Genomic DNA, 17727 nt, shown 5'->3' on the forward strand with positions numbered 1-17727 from the left:
TCTCACATAGTATATGATTTAAGGTGTTTCGTTTTTACATTATTGCCCATGGGCATGCATACATATATATTTGTGCATGCAGTCCATTTCATTTGTTTGCTGCTGCATGTTTTATCTATAAATATTTATGTACACACATAACCGTTAGTTAAAATTTTAAGCTACTTGCACTCGACGTACGTAGGGATGTTTGAAATATCAGTAAATAAGTTTAAATGTTTTTTGTAAGTTTGTGAAAATATGCAATAGTATAAAGCTATTTGTATAATAAATCAAATACCGAGTGCTTGCAACATCCCTACTCTTGAGTTTTGTAATCGTAAACCTTTTTTTTTTTTTGTTTTTGTTCCCAAGGAATTTATTCATATTTTGCTATTAGCAAATATTTAATGTGAGTGAGGGGAGTAAAAAAATATTCCAGCACTTCTTATAAAATGTTTTTAACAAAAGTATACATATGTATGGTATATGAGTTCTTATAAAGTATATTTACAATGAAATGTTTACCAGCTACGTCAGCTTAAACTTAAATTGGCGGAGTTGTTTTCACATAGATAAGAGATGGCTTTTGTAAAAGTTATATAATACAAAGTTAAGAAGTCAAGAAAATATTACAAACTGTAACTCGTTCCTAACGGGTATAAGTTCCAGAACCATTGCACCGGCCAAAAACTGTACGCGCACAGTGGCATTACAAATCTGCAATTACAGCCCTGTGCTGAAATAGTCGTAACAACCCATATTCATACGATCATATTTATATAATCATAAAATCGCAGCAATTTTTCACGAATCTGTACGATTGGAGCATTATATAGAATTTGTGAACTATTGACAACAACAAAAACTGATTTGACTTAAGACATTTTTGCCTGATTTTCAATAAATCAGGGTTATTCAAAAAAAAAAAACTTTAATATTTTCATTAAACTTTTATTATAATGGAATTAATACATTAAGGGGGTCTTCTGGTCTCCAGCGAAAAAAAATCGATTTTTTTTTTTTTGCATAATTTTGTTGTATGTGTATGCGAGAATACGCCACAGAAAGGATTTTTTGAAAATCGCATTTTTTCACATTTTTCTGGGCACCGAAGTGTACCCTCCTCCGGCCGTTTTATCATAAACTTTATCTTTAAACGCGTTTCCCCGAAAATCGTGTTTTTAAGCATTTTGGTTACACTTTTCATAGTAGTTATACTCCGATTTCAATGGTTTTGGTCTTAAAAGGTTCGGAAAACTTACCGCTAAGTTTCCCCGTGTACGATTTTTGAAATTTTTTTTCATTCCATTTTTATAACCTTTTAAAGTTCAAAAATGAGCAAAAAAAAAATTTTTTTTTGCAAATTGTTGCATAACTTTTGAAAAAAATTTAAAAAAAAAAATCTGTCACGGGAAAACTTAACCAGGGCAACTCTGAAGACAACGCATATCTAATTTTTGCTTTCTGATTACCCAGGTGGAAAAACCGTGACCAAAATGGAGACCTGTTTCGTTTGGAGGTGGACGTCTTCAGCGCCATTTCAAGGTCGCGGGTGTTAATTTTTTTCAAAGTCAAAACCATTTTTTAAAAGCCAAGACATGTACCTTTAAAATAAAAAAAAAAAATTTTTTAAATATTCACAGGATTTGTCACAATCAATCCCCAAAAAAACCCTTCATTTCAGGGCCTCGAGACCAGAAGACCCCCTTAAAATCAAGAAATTTAGTGATTCTCTGGTACAGAGTGTCAAGTCGATTTAAGTTGTTTTGTCAAAAGTGCACAGATATTCATAAGGATTGTCCTTATCTCGCTTGCCCCAGTCGAGTTAGTCAAGAAATTTGAGAAAAATATGCAGAACAGTAGAACATTCCCCATACATGTACGGGGAATGCTGCTAGAGTGACAGTCCTTGACCGGATATGTAGTAAATCCGGGTAGTTCCGGTTACGTAGAACCGAGTGTCGGGCGAACAGTCTTAACCAACACTTTCGACACAAACCAAAAAAAAAAACAACAAAACGGCATAAATTCTGAGAGCAGATATGCAAATCCATTGCAAACAATCGTAGTTTATAAACCTGTAAGAACGTGTTTTGTTTGTGTTGTCATTTATACTGCCTAAGGATGGCAAAAAAAGGCAAAACCAACTAATTGATGGCTGTCTACAGTTGTGCCACGACATGCTTGGAAATCTAAGATATCCAGCTTAGACCTGTATATGAAAATTATTTGAGCCATAAAAAAGCGAACGAAATCCATATTGAAGATTAGCATAATAATTTAGTTGTATACTGTAGGTTCACAAAAAATAAAAACAATTTTTTTGCAGTCAATTTAGGTAAATTGCTGCAACGCTTGCAGTCACAACTACGATTCCTCATCGGAGATGACAATTTCCGCAACAGTTCGTTGTCGTTTGATTGCTGTTGTAGTTTGTTTTTGTGGTTGCGATTGCGATTGCGGTTGTGTTTCCACCAACGTGGCGTTATGCCGAATAACCTGTTTGGCTGCTATACCAGATTCGTTGCTAGCCACAATATCTACTTTGCTTTTTAAACTTGAGACGGAAACAATTTTGATGGTTGGTGCTTGTGTTGTTGACTTAATGCTGCTGCTGCCACTGCTGCTGTTGCTTTGTGTGACACTCTTCATGCGCCCATTCGCTATGGTTGCCGCCGCTTGCTTACTGCCGTCAACTTCCGTTTTTGGGGATGACGTCCGTATATTGGACTGTGCGTATAATTTCGGTGTAGGGCTGGCTAATGGATCTGCAGTCTTTTGTCTCGTTACATTAGTATTTACAGACATTTTCGATTGAGTAGACGTTACTGTTGGCTTTGTGACTGTAGCCACACATAGTGTTCTTTGAGCAACATCTAATTTCACTTTATTTTTCGTTATCGTGCACGTTGTTGCCGTTTCAGTTCCAGTGCAAGCTGTCGAATTTTTGCCTTTTGCAGCTTGTTGTTGTTCCGCATCTTTGTTGATTAGTTTAGGTTCCTTATTTATTTCGTCTGTGGAGCTATTTATTACAATTTCCACATCCGACTCAACATCAGATAGATCACCGTTGGCTAATTTTTCAACATCAGCCTCTAAATCACTGCCATTCACTTGCTCTTCATCATCCTCTTCATCGTCATCTTCATCATCCTCCTCCTCTTCATCATCCATCTCATCATTGTCACCACCGCTTTCATTAGCATTCACAATGTCACCATTTTCCTTTTTATGCTTTCTCTTTCTAATTGCAGCAGCTTTTGCAGCGCTCGCACTAGTGCTGGGCACCCCATCATCTTCATCGTCATCGCCACTCTCACTCCTTAAGCGCTTCACCACTTTGGCCTGGCGTGCTTCCTTCAACTCTTCCTTGATCATATCCTGTTCGCGCGCAAATCTAAATAGAGGAAATGGAAAGTTGTTAAACGCATTACTATAACTTAGATTCAAAATACTCACTTCTCAATCACATCACTTATACGTGTTCGTTTCTTTTGGTTCTCGCTTAGTTTTGCTTGTAGCGCGGGATCTATGGTGGCTGGATCTTTTTCGTGGGCTGTGAAATGTGTAACGGTCTCGTAGAGATCAGTCTTACGGCGCGACTGCAGCAACTTCCCGACCTTAATGAAGGCGTCATGCGCTTTATAAAAAAAAATATAATACAATTAAACTCTTGTTATAAAATAACTATTCACCACACTTGAAAAGATTCTACAAACAATAACTAAAGTATTACGCATGTGACAACACGGCTTACGGCTGCAACACCGACAGGCACTCACCGATGCGCTTCATTTCGAAATTTGCTAAAGCATAGTCATACTGACGATTGCAGTGTTCAAGCATACGCAGCACGTCGAAGTAGTCGGGAAACTCTTTTGTACGGTTAACGTACGCCTGCAGTGTCTTATTGAATTGTGTGTAGGTGGTGCCATTAAAATGTATTGGTTTTTTTACCAAACGATGCGCATTCTTGCTCTCCCCGGTAAGATCACAAATTTTTTCATAAATCTGAAAACGAGACGCTTTAAAGTATCTTTACAGATAAGTTTACTATAAGTTTGTACTTTGCGTTGCCTGAAAATTTCAGTAACAAATTTGGCTTTCAACTGACATTAACCGTTTAAGGTGACACTTTACACATTAAAATCAATACGAACAAAATGTTGATTAGCTCTCTACTGCTCATTTCATTATTTTAAAATTGTCTATGAAATCATGGAATAATATGTGGAAACCAGCATAACATGACGTTGCTAGGAAACTAGGAAACTAAGCATACATCATCAAATAGTTATGAATCCCTGGACGAAACAGATTTTGCATGTGCAGGTTGAAATTGAAATTTGAATAGGTCGAGCCAAGGTGCACCAAGAGATTTGATGGCTTCTAAAACACACACGCTAAAAAGCCAATTGTATTTAGAGCTCTGGAAAGAGGGTAGATAGTCAAAGATGAAAGGAGAAATGTATCAGAGAAAGAGATAGGAAAGAATAGAGACAGAGACAAAGGTAGTTAGACTTGTGAGATTTTCCAGATTATTTGGCAAATCTGTAAGTATCCTCCAGTTTTTGAGAACGAAGTTGCTCATTCTCACAACATCGGAACCCAAAACTCGTGGCTTTACTCTAGCAAAGGCAGGACACTCACACAGAAAGTGCTAAGTGCTATCCGCCTCCTCCAGACAAGACGGGCACGTTGGGTCCTCAAGGATTCCCCATGGATTGTGCCCCTGAGCCCATGAATTGTGTCCTGTAATAATACCGACCATCAGCCGAACGTCTTTCCTTCCAAGTTTTAGTAGAAAGTTTGACAGCTTTCTATTCGGACATGCAGGTTAATTAAACATTAATTCAAGATGAAAAATTGAATGGACTGTTCTTTTAACTACAAAACGAATGCGAGCCATTTGAAAGCGAAAGAAAAATTTGCTACAATCGTACGAAAGATCTTGAGAACGAAGTAAGGTGAAGCACTTTGGCACTGATGTGTTAAGAAGCAACCACCTTGGCCCTTGTCGCCACAAAATCTACTGAGATTTCTTCGGGAGTCGAGTAGATTTAAAGAACATTAAAAAGGAAACCTAAGTGCAGTACAATGGACTTAATGTTGTCTGAGTGCTGGACTTTCAAAACGCTGGAAGCATTTCAAATGGTGGCAATGTTAACATTAATCTCACGCAAGATAATGCAATCGATTATGCTCGATTTGCTCACAACAATTAATAATCTGTCCCGTCTTAAAGTATGGCGCAGAAGCATGGACGATGACAACATCCGATGAAGCGACGCTTCGAGTGTTTGAGAGAAAGATTCTGCGCAAGATTTTTGGATCTTTGCACGTTGGTAACGGCAAAAATCACAGGCGATGGAACGATGAGCTGTATGAGCTTTACGGCGACATAGACATAGCGCAGCGAATAATGATCCAGCAGCTACGTTTGCTCTGGCTCTGAGAGTATTCGATGCGGTACCAGCTGGTGGCTGCGTTGGAAGAATCAGGTGGAGAAGAACTTGGCTTCACTTGTTGTGTCCAACTGGCGCCGGCTAGCACGAGTAAGAAACGACTGGCGAGCTTTGTTAAACTCGGCCAAAATCCGGTAAGCGGTTATCGCGCCAATTAAGAAGAAGAAGAATTAATAAGATTTAAGTAAGCAGTTAAGTATTAACAAACAGACCTTTTGCCTTCGCCAAGTCACATATAACTGTGATGACCCAATCAAACCAGAAAAAGCTAGTTGCATTTGCTACAGCGTGGCTGATGAAAGCCGCTACCAAAAAAAAATTGAATAACTTTTTTTCTTTTTAAGCTATCTGTTCCATTTTTGTTTTAATTTGCAGATTGATCTTTAAAATTTATTAAAATGGATAACTGGGACACGCAAACACTGGAGTCTATCACGCACTGGAGTCCGTAGTTTTGGTACAGAGAGAGTACAGGCGGATGTTTGGCGGCGATGATGAGACTGGTGAATAATTTTGCTGAGCAAGGAACAGTCGCAAGAAGGCCTTATCATCGAAACCCACCAGTTTGGACGGAGGAAACGATCGCTGCTGTAGCTGCAGCTATACAAAGCAATCCAAGGGTTTCAACAAGAAGCTTATCTGCTCAACTTGGTGTCAGCCGACAGTCTTTGCAAACAATAATGCACAAAGATTTAGACTTATTTCCCTACAAAATTCAAATGGTTAACAAACTGAATGCAGCAGACTTGCCGATTCGCTTGGAATTTTGCCAGAAGCTCCTGCAAATGGTGGAAGAAGACCAAAACATGTTAAACTGCCTTTTCATGTCTGATGAGGCCCATTTCGATTTAAACGGCAATGTGAACAAACAAAATTGTCGAATATGGAGTACTTCTACCCCACAGATACTCCACGAGACGGAATTGCATCCTCTTCGCGTGACAGTGTGGTGTGCGGTTTCTTCACGCTGTATTGTCGGGCCTTATTTTTTTGAAGAAAATGGTCACACCGTTACGGTTACTGGAGACCGTTATTTGAAAATGCTGAAAGAATTTTTCTATCCAGAACTACGCCGAAAGAGAATTCCTTTCAACTCTGTGTGGTTTCAACAAGATGGGGCAACGTCTCACATAGCCCAGACTGTTATGACAGAGTTGCGACGAAAATTTCCCAATAAACTGATTTCAAGAAACTCCGAATTTCGTTGGCCCCCCAGGTCGCCTGACCTTACTGCACTTGACTTTTTCTTGTGGGGTTTATGTTAACAAGAAGTTTATAAAACAAAGCCAACAAATTTGGATGAACTAAAACAATCCATTCGGGCAACAATTGCGGCTATTCCTGTCGCAACTCTCAAAGCAGCAATGAACAACTTTTTACTAAGATGCCGCACTTGTGTCAACGAGCATGGGGGGCATTTAAATTCAATTATTTTTAAAACTAGTTAAGCTACATTTAATAAAATTTAATGACCTTCAACTTGAAAAAAAAAAATAAATGAATTCCATACACTAAAAAAAAAGTTATTTGAGTTTCTTAATGTAGCAAAATTCATCAGCCACCCTGTATATAGTTACGATCTTGCAACTTCAGACAATCATTCGTTTCAGTCCCTATACAAATCTTTATAGCGGAAATGTGAATTCGATGGTGGGCTGTCAAGTGCACTTTAACCATTTAATCGCTAATCAAACAAAGGGGTTTTACAATGTTCGCATAATGGCTTTACCCGATAATTGACAGAATTTCGTCAAACAAAATCAACAAACGCTGTTTATTGGTTTGAAAAAGTTCGTTAAAAGTTTTGATTTCGCTCAAATTTGTTGTCGAATTTTTTAGATAACCCAATACCCGTGTTAGCTAAATATGCTTATTCTTAATCGCCATACCTGACAAGCACGTTTTTTGAAACGCTCCACTTGTAGATAGCTTGAATCTTCATCTTCCCAATCGACTTCGGCTGACTCTAGCACCTCTATACGCTTTGTCAGTATATACAGTGCTTTATTCAATTTCTTGATCTGTTCGTCAGTGTGTTTGTTGCCAGTACTACTTATGTCATCGGCCTGCCCTCCACCGCTTGCCGCTTCTTCTCCGCCTCCACCGGTGTCTCTAACTCTTTCTCCAGCATTCCCACTATTACCACCACCATCACCAGCGCTATCACCTTTCTCATCCTGTGTTACCACCACAGTTGACACCGCTTCTATGTTCTTGCTGCGCACTTTCAATTCGTCCACAATTGTCTTTAGATGCAGGTATACTAAATCCGGTTCCTTCTGTATATTTGCAATAACTGTGCGCAAATTCTTGCTAAAGCCTTTGGAACGTACGAAATCGGGATGCACATTATAATAGTATTTTATTAGTTTCGTCTTCACGAGCTTCTGCATGTCCGCCGACGAGTCCGCTTCTCGACAAACCTTCAACAGCTCCTCATAATCACTTGAAAGCGGTGGTCGCTCATCAGAAGACTTTATTTTTTCATTGGAATTCGACGAGGTACTTTTCGCTGATTGCGTAGTGGCATCTCCATTTACAATTAGATCGGTAGGCTTATTTTTGGCTGATGTTGATGGCGAAGTCGTTGGCGAAATTGTAATAATTTCTGTGACTCTAGACGCACTATGCTTAGTAGGTGACTCTGTTAGATCTATTTTCAGTGGAAAGGCTGATTTATTTAGTGCCGTTTTTTGTGTGCTTACAAATGTAGGTTTGTTAGGGATAGAAACTGACGCTGTTGGTGTCTTTTGCATTGGTAGTGTTTGTGGCTTTGTTGAGTTTTGAGCTGCATCTGCTGCTACCTGTGCTGTCGTTTGGGGCTGCGCTTTAGAATTGGCGGAATGCGGCAACAGTTCTAATACTAAGTCGTCATCATTAAACTTGTTTGCAGTTGTTGTGGCACAGGTGCGCTTCAACCATGCCTCATCGTTTTTACGTAGCAACGTCGTCGGTTTGACGCGTCGAACACTCGATAATGCATTCGTGGATAAAGGTGTTGATACGTTTGTGCCTGATGTCGGAGGAACCCCTATTGACGCCAGTTGTGGGGCCGCTGTTATTGCAATTGGCACTACCGCTGCCGTTGAAGCTCTGGGTTTGTTGGCGTAATTGCCTGCACTGTTGCTGTTTGTTTTATTGATCGTTGGGCTGATTTGTGTCGCCAGGCTATTCACATAGGCTATACGCGGCCCAGAATTAGACTGCTGTAATGCTACTGGTGTGGCCATTGATGTCGTTGCCGGTGTTGAAGCCATTGACGATGTCGTGAGATTTACACCAACCGCACTGCTGTTGCTACTTTTTGGTGGTAACATAATTTTAAAGTTATTATTAATGTTTTTGTTGTTATTATTGATTATACCACTAGTGTTACTATTGCTATTGCTGATATTGGTGCTGCTGGACACTTGGGGTCGGGCGGCTGTAACCGTTGTCGATGGCGGCAAACTGCATGTGGTATGCATTAGCTTTGGGCTGAATAGTTGCTGATCGCTAAATGTTGTTGCCGCACTATGCGGTGGTGTAGCCAGCAGTTGAAGCGGTGGTGTCGCACCTGCCGCCATTGATTGTACTGTTGAGATCAGTGGGAGTAGCGCCGCATTGGATGTGGAAGCTGTTGAAGCGCTGCCAGATCCAATAGCTGTGATAGTGGCAGGTGGTGTGTTTAGCTTGCGTGCATGTGGCTCGAGTTGAAACAATTGCGGCCTTTGCTGTAGTTGCTGTGGTTGCTGCAATTTAGGGGGATTTTGCTGCTGTTTCGATTTCTGCAGCTTTGGCAGCTGTTGTTGCTGTGCTTGCAATTGTTGCGTAGGCAACGCCGCTGTTGTCGATAAACGTTTGCGTAACACCGAGGGCGATGGCTGCAACTGCGGCAATTGTGATAAAAGCGGTAACCCTTGCTGTGGCGGCCTTTGTTGGTTTTGCTTCACTGTAGTCTGCAGTTGATGTTGTTGCTGCTGTTTTTGGTTTAGCTGTTGCGGCATCTGCCTTGGTGGTGTGGGCGTTTGTCTTTCTTTAACATTGCTTATCGAAGAAGTTGCATTCAGTTTTAGAAGACTGGGCATCGTTGTTTTGGACAGCATCGAATTTAGTTTGCTAGTTGCAGCCGCTGTTGCCGCTGAAATTTTAGCTGATAACGAATCACTCATGTTAGTCGTGGCATTTGAGCCTGCAGCAGCAGCAGGCGGGTTTGCGTTGTTGCTGGCTGAGCTCGATGAGGTCACATTTATAGGACTGCGGCGTGTGATTGTAATGCCGCTTGGTATAGGACGCGATTTTATTTTTTTGTGCTTGAGTTGATTTGTTGACACGTTTGCGGGACATTGTGTTGTTGTTCCTTTTATTGGAGTTATTGTGGCCGGAATTGAAGGAGCTATAAAGGCTCTTTTTGCTGGCACCTAAAAGAAAATAATACTTTATATTCATATTAAACCACTTTTTCTTTAAAAATATGCATGCATGCATGAACAAAATTTTTTTTTTTTTGTTATACTGATGTATGTATCATACTTATGCATATGATAAATGCAAGCATTTTTTTATATGATCTAAGGCCGCAACACCGTCAAGGAAAACATTTCCAAAAAAATCAAAGTTATTATTTTTTAGCTAACTAACTTCAACTTCATTTCATATACTTGGCTTAAGTCATTATTTTATTATATTGTGATAAAGCGCCACTAGTAAAAACGTTGCCTCACTTTAATTATCTGTCAACCGTTGTGTATTTGGACCTTTCTGGGGCCAAACAGGTCTTTCAAATGCAAGTAAAAAATTACTTTCTATACAACAAATCAAAATAATATTCCTGCTCACAAGGCCGAAGCAGCTAGTGTGCTCTTTTATTTTTGTTTTTAAGTTAGTGTAATATTTTATATTATTCTAATAAATAATAATAATAATAAAATAATATTCCTAAATATTTGTTTATTCAGTTTTATAATTATTAATTTCGTTAAAATTCAACTTTAACTTGTATATATTTTTATCAATTTAATGGTTTCTATGTTGATAATTTAATTGTACTACACTTTTTAATCTTAAGGGGTAACACCACTGTACACGCGTAAAATAAACACGATTTTTAAAGAATTTTTTTGTATAGAAGGAAAGGGAAAACAATCACTCTGATTTGGGAAGTTATTACTTATATACTAAAATACAAAACTACAAAGTTTGATCGAAAAATTTTACAAAATGGCGGCATTGGAGACATTTTTGTAATGTGGTTTCTCTTGAAAGAGCTCCGCGGCAAACATTTTTTTTCTTAATCTAGATAAGAATAGCTAGAGAAACACGTAGGGGATTTAAAAAATATTTATTTTTGTGGAATTAGCAAGCATTTGAAGGAAAAAACTCTATTTTGGACTAAAAAAACGGGACTTAAATAATTATAACAATCGTTTAAATTACTCTATCGAAAATCCCCTACGCTCTTCTCTTAAGAAGGTTATTATACAGACGTAGTGAAAAACCTGATTAAAAATATTTAAAATTGTTTGAGTTATGCTGCGTGCCAATTTCAGAAAACGTGTTTTGAGAAAAACGCGTTTAAAGTTTGAAAATTTGGAGAAGTCGTTAGGTAGCAGTCACTAACGCTTGGTTAAAAGCTTAAAATATTTATGAAATAAACTTCGGTAACGTATAAAACTTTTTGTTCTGTATTTTAAAAGGTTCAAAGAATTTTTTAAGCTTATAAAAAAAACATCAATTTTTTTAAATTTCTACAGTGGTGTTACCCCTTAAATGCTCCAAAATACTTGTATTGTAGTTTTGAATTAATCTCCTATATGTTTTGAATTTTGTTACACATTAATGAATAAAGAAATAAGTAAATACTAAAACTGCATACCAAAAATCTTTCTGGAAATCCCAATTAAAAACCGTAAAATATGGATGGGAAAGTTTGTGCAATTTTTTTAATTTTTGCATAAAACTTTTAAATTGTATTTATATGGTTTTTGTTAGACAGTGAGCAATACTTGTATACAAAGGTAATGAATATTAAAAAAAAAATAATAATAATAATGAACATTCAAGCAAAAACAAGCAAAATAATCAAGATGGGTCAAAATGTTGATTTGCTATCACTTTGCGCGGGGTGTAATTCAAATGTTTTACTCATTCACACATCGCCTACCAAAATCAACAAAAATAAAAGGCGGGAAAACCTGAGTGGAGACTTCTGCTGAGCAAAACAATACCAATGTTTCACTGATTGGAGACATTTTCGAAAACATCGCATGCGCAGCGGAAATACAATCAATCAGCCAACATGGGCAGCGCAACTATTCGCGCCAACACAACAGCCGTGGCACCAAAAATGGCAACGGTAACGAAAGAAAGCAATAAAATAAAATATATATTTCATATTACTAATTGCGTTTTAATTTCTATTTTATTACTTGTGAGTACAATGAAAAGAAGTTGCGATAGTTGGTTGAATATTTGCACTTGCAAACGAGTAAACCAATACATTGGATTTTACCTCTTCACACACAGTCAAACATAGTGGTCATATGGGGAATAGCTAAGATAATTGTGACAGAGTGCGGCATATTTGATTCAATCGCGTGAGTTTGTAATAAACAATATAATAAAGCTTAAAATTGTGACTGTATTAGTTTATTGCATGGCTAAGTAAAGTAATGATACAGAGCTGAATAATTTATGCGTCCTATTTATTTGAAATTCTCTCACAAAGATACCAGTGAACAAAGATATGCGAATACATCCCATACAAATGTAAATATGTATGTACGCTGTATTCCCTTGTATGTTCATAGAGCCTAATATACACTCTTTATTAGGATTTGTAGTGACGCCATAAATCACATACCGATTACTTGATTTGTTTGCATACTTCGTTGGTACGACGTCCATATTAAATTTAATTGAAATTATTTTGCATTACCTGCAATTGTAGATTATAAACAAAAATTAATAAAAGTTATCAAACCACACATAAGGGAAATTGTGATTCAAAACTCAGCATATATATCAAGTAGCTATTTCGTGGAATAAAATACCTAAAGCTCCCACTTGACACTTCGGACAAAAAAAAAGTATGAATATCTAATGAAAATATCTGAATATCCGAAAAAAAAATTACACCCGCAGTTGCAAGAAAAAGGTTGTCTTTAGTAAGTTACCAAATATTTTTCTTTCAAATGATTTTTTTTTACACCTGTGAATTCAAACACAATACAATCAGCAGTCCATAATATTTGCTACACTTTTCAAATGTTGCGAACGTGCTCACAATCGGTTCGGTTCTTTGTCTCTTTGAGAGAGAAAACTTTATAATTATCCAACTTAGCTCGATTCTTGCTGAATATTCAAACGAGCACACCGAGGTATTATCTGCAGACATGGTTTGCGTCCAGGAAGCTGTAAATTAAAACATCCTAGTAAACCATTATTGCTATTATCATGAAGCGTATATTTTTTAAAAAATGTTGAATTTACTTTGTTAAAAAATTTTCCGTAAATCAATATGTATTTTTATTTGCAAATACATGTACGTATATTAAAAAGAGAACCTCATAATTTCCGTCTTAACAATATAGGTTATTTAATTTGTGTTATTTGGGCCGTAAGCCCTGGCAGCTAGTGCTCCTTTTTTATTGTAAAATAATAATTTATTGTTATTTTCCATATATTAAATAAATAAATAATTTGTGTTATTTTGAGTTTACAAAAATTTCCACATGCCTTCTTCCCAGGTATGGGAAGAATTGAAAAAGTAAACAATCACAATGTAAACAAAAACTTGTCATTTGTCATAGCCAAATTCGCCGCAAGTGAAGTATCTCACTAATAACAATTGAACACAACATCTATGTCCTATACAACCCTGGCATTAGTAACATCGCTACAAACCCGCGAATGAGAACGACTACTCCCATTAATCTAACAATACTTTCAAAGGCACTTAACTACTTCGCGGTGCTTACTGGTAGTAAGCAATTCGTGTATGTATATGTTTGGCTGGTTGGCCTGTTTCAATAATTGTCTTCGTACGCGCAACTGTCACCTCCTTCATTATTCCAATTGCTTTTCGCGAGCAATCGGGAAGACTGAAGTCTCCATTCTGCACTTCGCTAATATATTTTGTAGAGTTTAATTTGCTTTAAAAACTGACCAAGTAAAAATTCACACACGAACACAAATGTAGTATGTGCTGCTTTCCAATAATTTTTGCAGGCACATTATCGAGTACAAATGGTCAATGATGCCGACGATAGTGCCTACGTTAGTGGTTTTTAGCCGTACAATTAAAGCGCCAACGCGAAACACACTGAAAAAATGCGCCGACGGCAGCAGAGATCAACAGCAGCAGAAGCCACAATCGTCACATTTATTGGCCATAGCAAATATTATATTAATGTATTCATAGCTCCACACCTCGTCAGTATAACACTGGTACCACTTTTATTTTATTATTTTTATTTACTTTTAATTGCCATTTTACCTCGTCTTCGTCGGATGAGTCGACCACAATCACAGAACTCATTTTTTCACTGCGAATATTCCTCTTTTTTTCACATGGGGCTGCCTGGTAATCGCCCTTACTTCTTCTATATTACACCGTTTGCGACGCGCAAAATTTATAAAATTTTACTTATTTCACTCGCGTAATTATTCAAAATTTATGTCTACGTGCTCTACTCGTTACTGAAAATTATGAATCTTGATGAATTATTTACCCCGGCGCACTTTACTTGTACAGCAAACTTAAGCAATATCTATATCCGACGGCGAATAATTGACTACTTGTGCAATAATTCGTATGTCACAAGTTAAATGCGATTTTCGCCGCGTTATCTTCTATTGCATTGTAGTCGTTTTGTTTTCTTCTTGATTTTTTCCCGAAGAAAATGAACAAAATTCGATGTTTTCGATTGGAATAACACATTTTGTGACATTTTAGTGTTGTTGGTCGCCGCAACTGTAACGGATTTTCGCCGTATAATGAGTGTGCGCGCAAACCGTCTCTCACAGAAATGCTTAAAAAAGAGAATTGCTACCCAGGGCGAAAATGGGTGGTTGGCGTATTTACTACTTGAAAGACATGAAGCAGAATGTAATTACATACTTACATACAACCAAAAAGTGTTTGGAGAAAACGCATGGTTGCCTCTACAAGCTCGAGAAAAAGACGAACGACGTTATCAGGTTTATTGATACATATGAAATGTAATGTAAAAGTAAATGAATAAAGAAAAGTTTCCCGTTTCACATTTTACAAATTAACTTTAAAAATATCGTAGTTATTACTTTTTCCGAGAGTTTGCGAACACTTTCTAATATTTTCAAATATCATTATTAAAATTGTTTTTCCAAAAAATCTACTACTCGCCTTCACTTCAGCATGAAGATAGAAGTAAAAAAATAAAAAATATCAAAGAACAGCCGTAGAAATATTTGACAATTTTTATTCAGTGAATGAAAATTTCGAGCAATAGTTGAAGAGTAGTTGCAACAAATCATTAAGACAATTAGCAATTCAATTAATATATTCAAAACAGTAAACTTTAATCATGTGGAAATTGCAATTGATTTTAAGTGGTGGCCTTTGTGTTTGGTTCTTGGCGCTATTCGCTATTTTTCCAAAACAATCTACTATGGAGAAGGCATTGTCAGATCAACGAAAAGCTGTGGCTAATGAGATCGCTTCGTTGAAACTATTGAATCAATCAATTACAACCGCCAATTCAAAACCGGTACGTAGTGTACTTGTCACAAGCTGGTTGTCAGGCTCTGACCATTTTGTGAAATATTTCCATCGTGCTCGTGGTTACTATCAGCATTTTGCCCCCTTGTTTGATTCAAGTTACCAAATTATACGCGAACCATCAAAAATTGAGAGCTCAGTGAAATATTTAAAGCGGTTACTTTATTGTGACTACAACGCCACTGACATGTTATTTAAGGTTGCTAAAAAACATTTTACATTTTATTCGTTTTACGGTCATCAACGAAAACTTTGTCGGAAATATCGGTTACATTGTTGGAATAGACATTTTCTATCAGAAGTTTGCAAAATGTATCCGTTTCAAATGATGCCTATTTATAGGATGCGCTTAAAAGATGTTGGTGAAATGTTAAATGATACGAGGTAAGTTACTTGTAATAAATGTTTTATTAATTTATTTAATAAGAACCGAATTTAATAGGGAAATGTCCGTGTTTGAAATTACTATTAGTGTCATATTTCAATTGTTATATATTTACCAATAATTTGCTTATCTCGGCGAATTAATATTTCAGACACAAGGAATATAATATCAGGTCATCTCATAAAAAAAGAGTTAAAAATATTTTCATATTTGCCCATTTTTATAAAAAATCGATTTTTTTAAACAATTTTTTGTTTTGAATATTGGCTTTTGGGCTGCTCTAAAAGTTCTAACGGATTAGTGCAACCCTGCTCTCCAATTGGATAGTTAGTGCTGCCATTTTTCTTTAAACTAAATCAGTTGAAGTTGTGGTGTCCATTCCTTTTTTTATTATAAATTAAAGATGAAGCCAATAAATACATTTATTTATGTTTGATTCTTATGAACTATTTTTTCATATACACCTAATATTTGATCAATTATTACATGATGCTGATTTCTCTTCAGACACAATTTCAGTGAAATTTGCTATCCGGCAGCTTTCCCCACTGTTTACATTTGACAGCTGTCTGTGGCACAAAAAGGAAAAGAAAAATGTAAATTTTGCGACGGTGGAGCAGCCGAGTGGAGTTCTGCTGTATTCTGCTGTTTTTGGTTTGCTCTCGAGCTGTTTAGTTTATTGTAGCGGAGTTTTGTATGGGCGTGTAAAACATCTCAAAGTATTGGAATTCTTATCAACGCTACATATAAAATTTGTTTGCGGTAGAAATATTTAACATTCTTAATTAAGCTCGACGGGATGCTTCACCCACGGAACTAAACGCGCGAGTGCTCAGCTCTAATAGAATGGCTGTTAGTTATGGGTGTTAGAACACCAGTGTTGTAAATAAAATCTGTATGAATGCTTTGCGAATGCAAACACATTTTGGATGTTAAAAATTTATTTGAATATTTTGTGCTGAAAGGAGATATTTGTGTTTCAAAGTGTATTCGGTTAAAAAACAAGCGTATTTCACAGATTTAATTTCCTTGTTTCCGTTGCTTAGCTCTCGCGTAGAGCGTTGTGTCCTAGAAGTCAATGTCCAAAACGACAGATTCAGCAACCATTTCCTTACTTACTGGAGCATCCGTGGATAGCGCCAGCAGGACACGCGCTCAGCAACGTATTAGCCTAACAACAAAGCGGCGAAAAATGTCACGTCGTGCCAATCTGATAGGCATTTGTGGCGTTAGCAGTCTCTGCATATTGCTGCTGATAGCGACAACCCAACATCGACCTGCCTCTATGACCATATCTAACGGCATGGCCGTTGGAGTTGGTGACATATCGGGCTTACAGACAGGTTATGTCGATCGGCATCATGTAGGCACTGCGAGCGTTACATACAATATGACGGCTACAATAGCGGATGTCCTGACGGCGCAACGCACGAAGATTCTCACTGAAATGGAAAACTTCGAATATCCACAAGGACGGTTCGGTGTCGACGCCGAAAAATTATCTGACATGACACCTGAAACAAATGGGTCACCGATACGTAGCGTGATCATAACAACTTGGCGTTCGGGCTCTACATTCTTGGGCGACATACTAAATGCCATGCCAGGCAATTACTATCATTACGAACCGTTGCTGTCGTTTGGCATCAATCAAGTGCGCGAGGAGTCCGAAGGGGACGAAGCGTTACGGATGCTTCGACACCTACTCCATTGCAACTATACAAATATGCATGAATACCTCGATTATGGCAAACAGCATTCGTATTTGTTTGAGCACAATGAGCGTTTGTGGAGTGTATGCAAAGAGTTTCCACATTTTTGCTGGCAACCAAAATTTCTAACACCCACATGTAAACTCTTTCCGATGCAGAGCATGAAGGTGGTGCGACTACGATTGTCGTTGGCGAAAGCACTGCTTGATGACAATAGGTAAGTTCGTCGAAGATTTGTACCTCGCCTCTTTCTGTTACATACTATATTATCGAAGTTAATAAAATGGTAACCGCAAACCGCAGCTAACATTTAGCCACTGAACTTATTTTTCGATTCGGATGCTTTTGTTATGATTTGTTTGCATTACAGATTTTATGTCGAAGCCAATAATGCATTCATAGTAATTCGGCTCCCAATACCTGTTTGTTCTATTAAATAATCTA

General features: G+C 37.5%; 3 protein-coding genes across 3 annotated transcripts; 2 read left to right on the forward strand and 1 right to left on the reverse strand.

Annotated features, from left to right (window-relative positions):
- Positions 1-324: 324 nt before the first annotated feature.
- On the reverse strand, positions 325-14416 carry LOC129247021 (daxx-like protein). The gene is made up of 5 exons (XM_054885859.1): positions 13924-14416; positions 7337-9847; positions 3765-3993; positions 3442-3622; positions 325-3379 (listed from the first exon to the last, which is right to left on the reverse strand). The coding sequence occupies exons 1-5, from the start codon at positions 13963-13965 to the stop codon at positions 2350-2352; spliced, it is 3993 nt and encodes a 1330-aa protein (XP_054741834.1). The 5' UTR covers positions 13966-14416; the 3' UTR covers positions 325-2349.
- Positions 14417-14861: 445 nt separating this feature from the next.
- On the forward strand, positions 14862-15574 carry LOC129247503 (uncharacterized). The gene has a single exon (XM_054886656.1). The coding sequence runs from the start codon at positions 14993-14995 to the stop codon at positions 15572-15574; it is 582 nt and encodes a 193-aa protein (XP_054742631.1). The 5' UTR covers positions 14862-14992.
- A 577-nt stretch (positions 15575-16151) lies between these two features.
- On the forward strand, positions 16152-17504 carry LOC129247505 (uncharacterized). Its single transcript, XM_054886658.1, has one exon. It carries the CDS (start codon positions 16650-16652, stop codon positions 17502-17504), a length of 855 nt encoding a protein of 284 aa, XP_054742633.1. The 5' UTR covers positions 16152-16649.
- The last annotated feature ends 223 nt before the right edge of the window (positions 17505-17727 follow it).

The sequence above is a fragment of the Anastrepha obliqua genome, chromosome 5 (assembly GCF_027943255.1).
Source record: "Anastrepha obliqua isolate idAnaObli1 chromosome 5, idAnaObli1_1.0, whole genome shotgun sequence".
In the NCBI taxonomy this organism is placed as follows: Eukaryota; Metazoa; Arthropoda; class Insecta; order Diptera; family Tephritidae; genus Anastrepha; species Anastrepha obliqua.

Bases quoted from the DNA above. Each gene is read 5' to 3' on its own strand.
- LOC129247503 (XM_054886656.1), top strand. From the start codon at position 14,993: ATGTGGAAATTGCAATTGATTTTAAGTGGTGGCCTTTGTGTTTGGTTC.
- LOC129247505 (XM_054886658.1), top strand. From the start codon at position 16,650: ATGTCCAAAACGACAGATTCAGCAACCATTTCCTTACTTACTGGAGCA.
- LOC129247021 (XM_054885859.1), bottom strand. From the start codon at position 13,965: ATGAGTTCTGTGATTGTGGTCGACTCATCCGACGAAGACGAG. The intron at 9,848-13,923 runs GTAAAATGGCAA...ATTTTCTTTTAG, and splicing joins ACTCATCCGACGAAGACGAG to GTGCCAGCAAAAAGAGCCTT. The intron at 3,994-7,336 runs GTATGGCGATTA...TCTCGTTTTCAG, and splicing joins TCAAAAAACGTGCTTGTCAG to ATTTATGAAAAAATTTGTGA.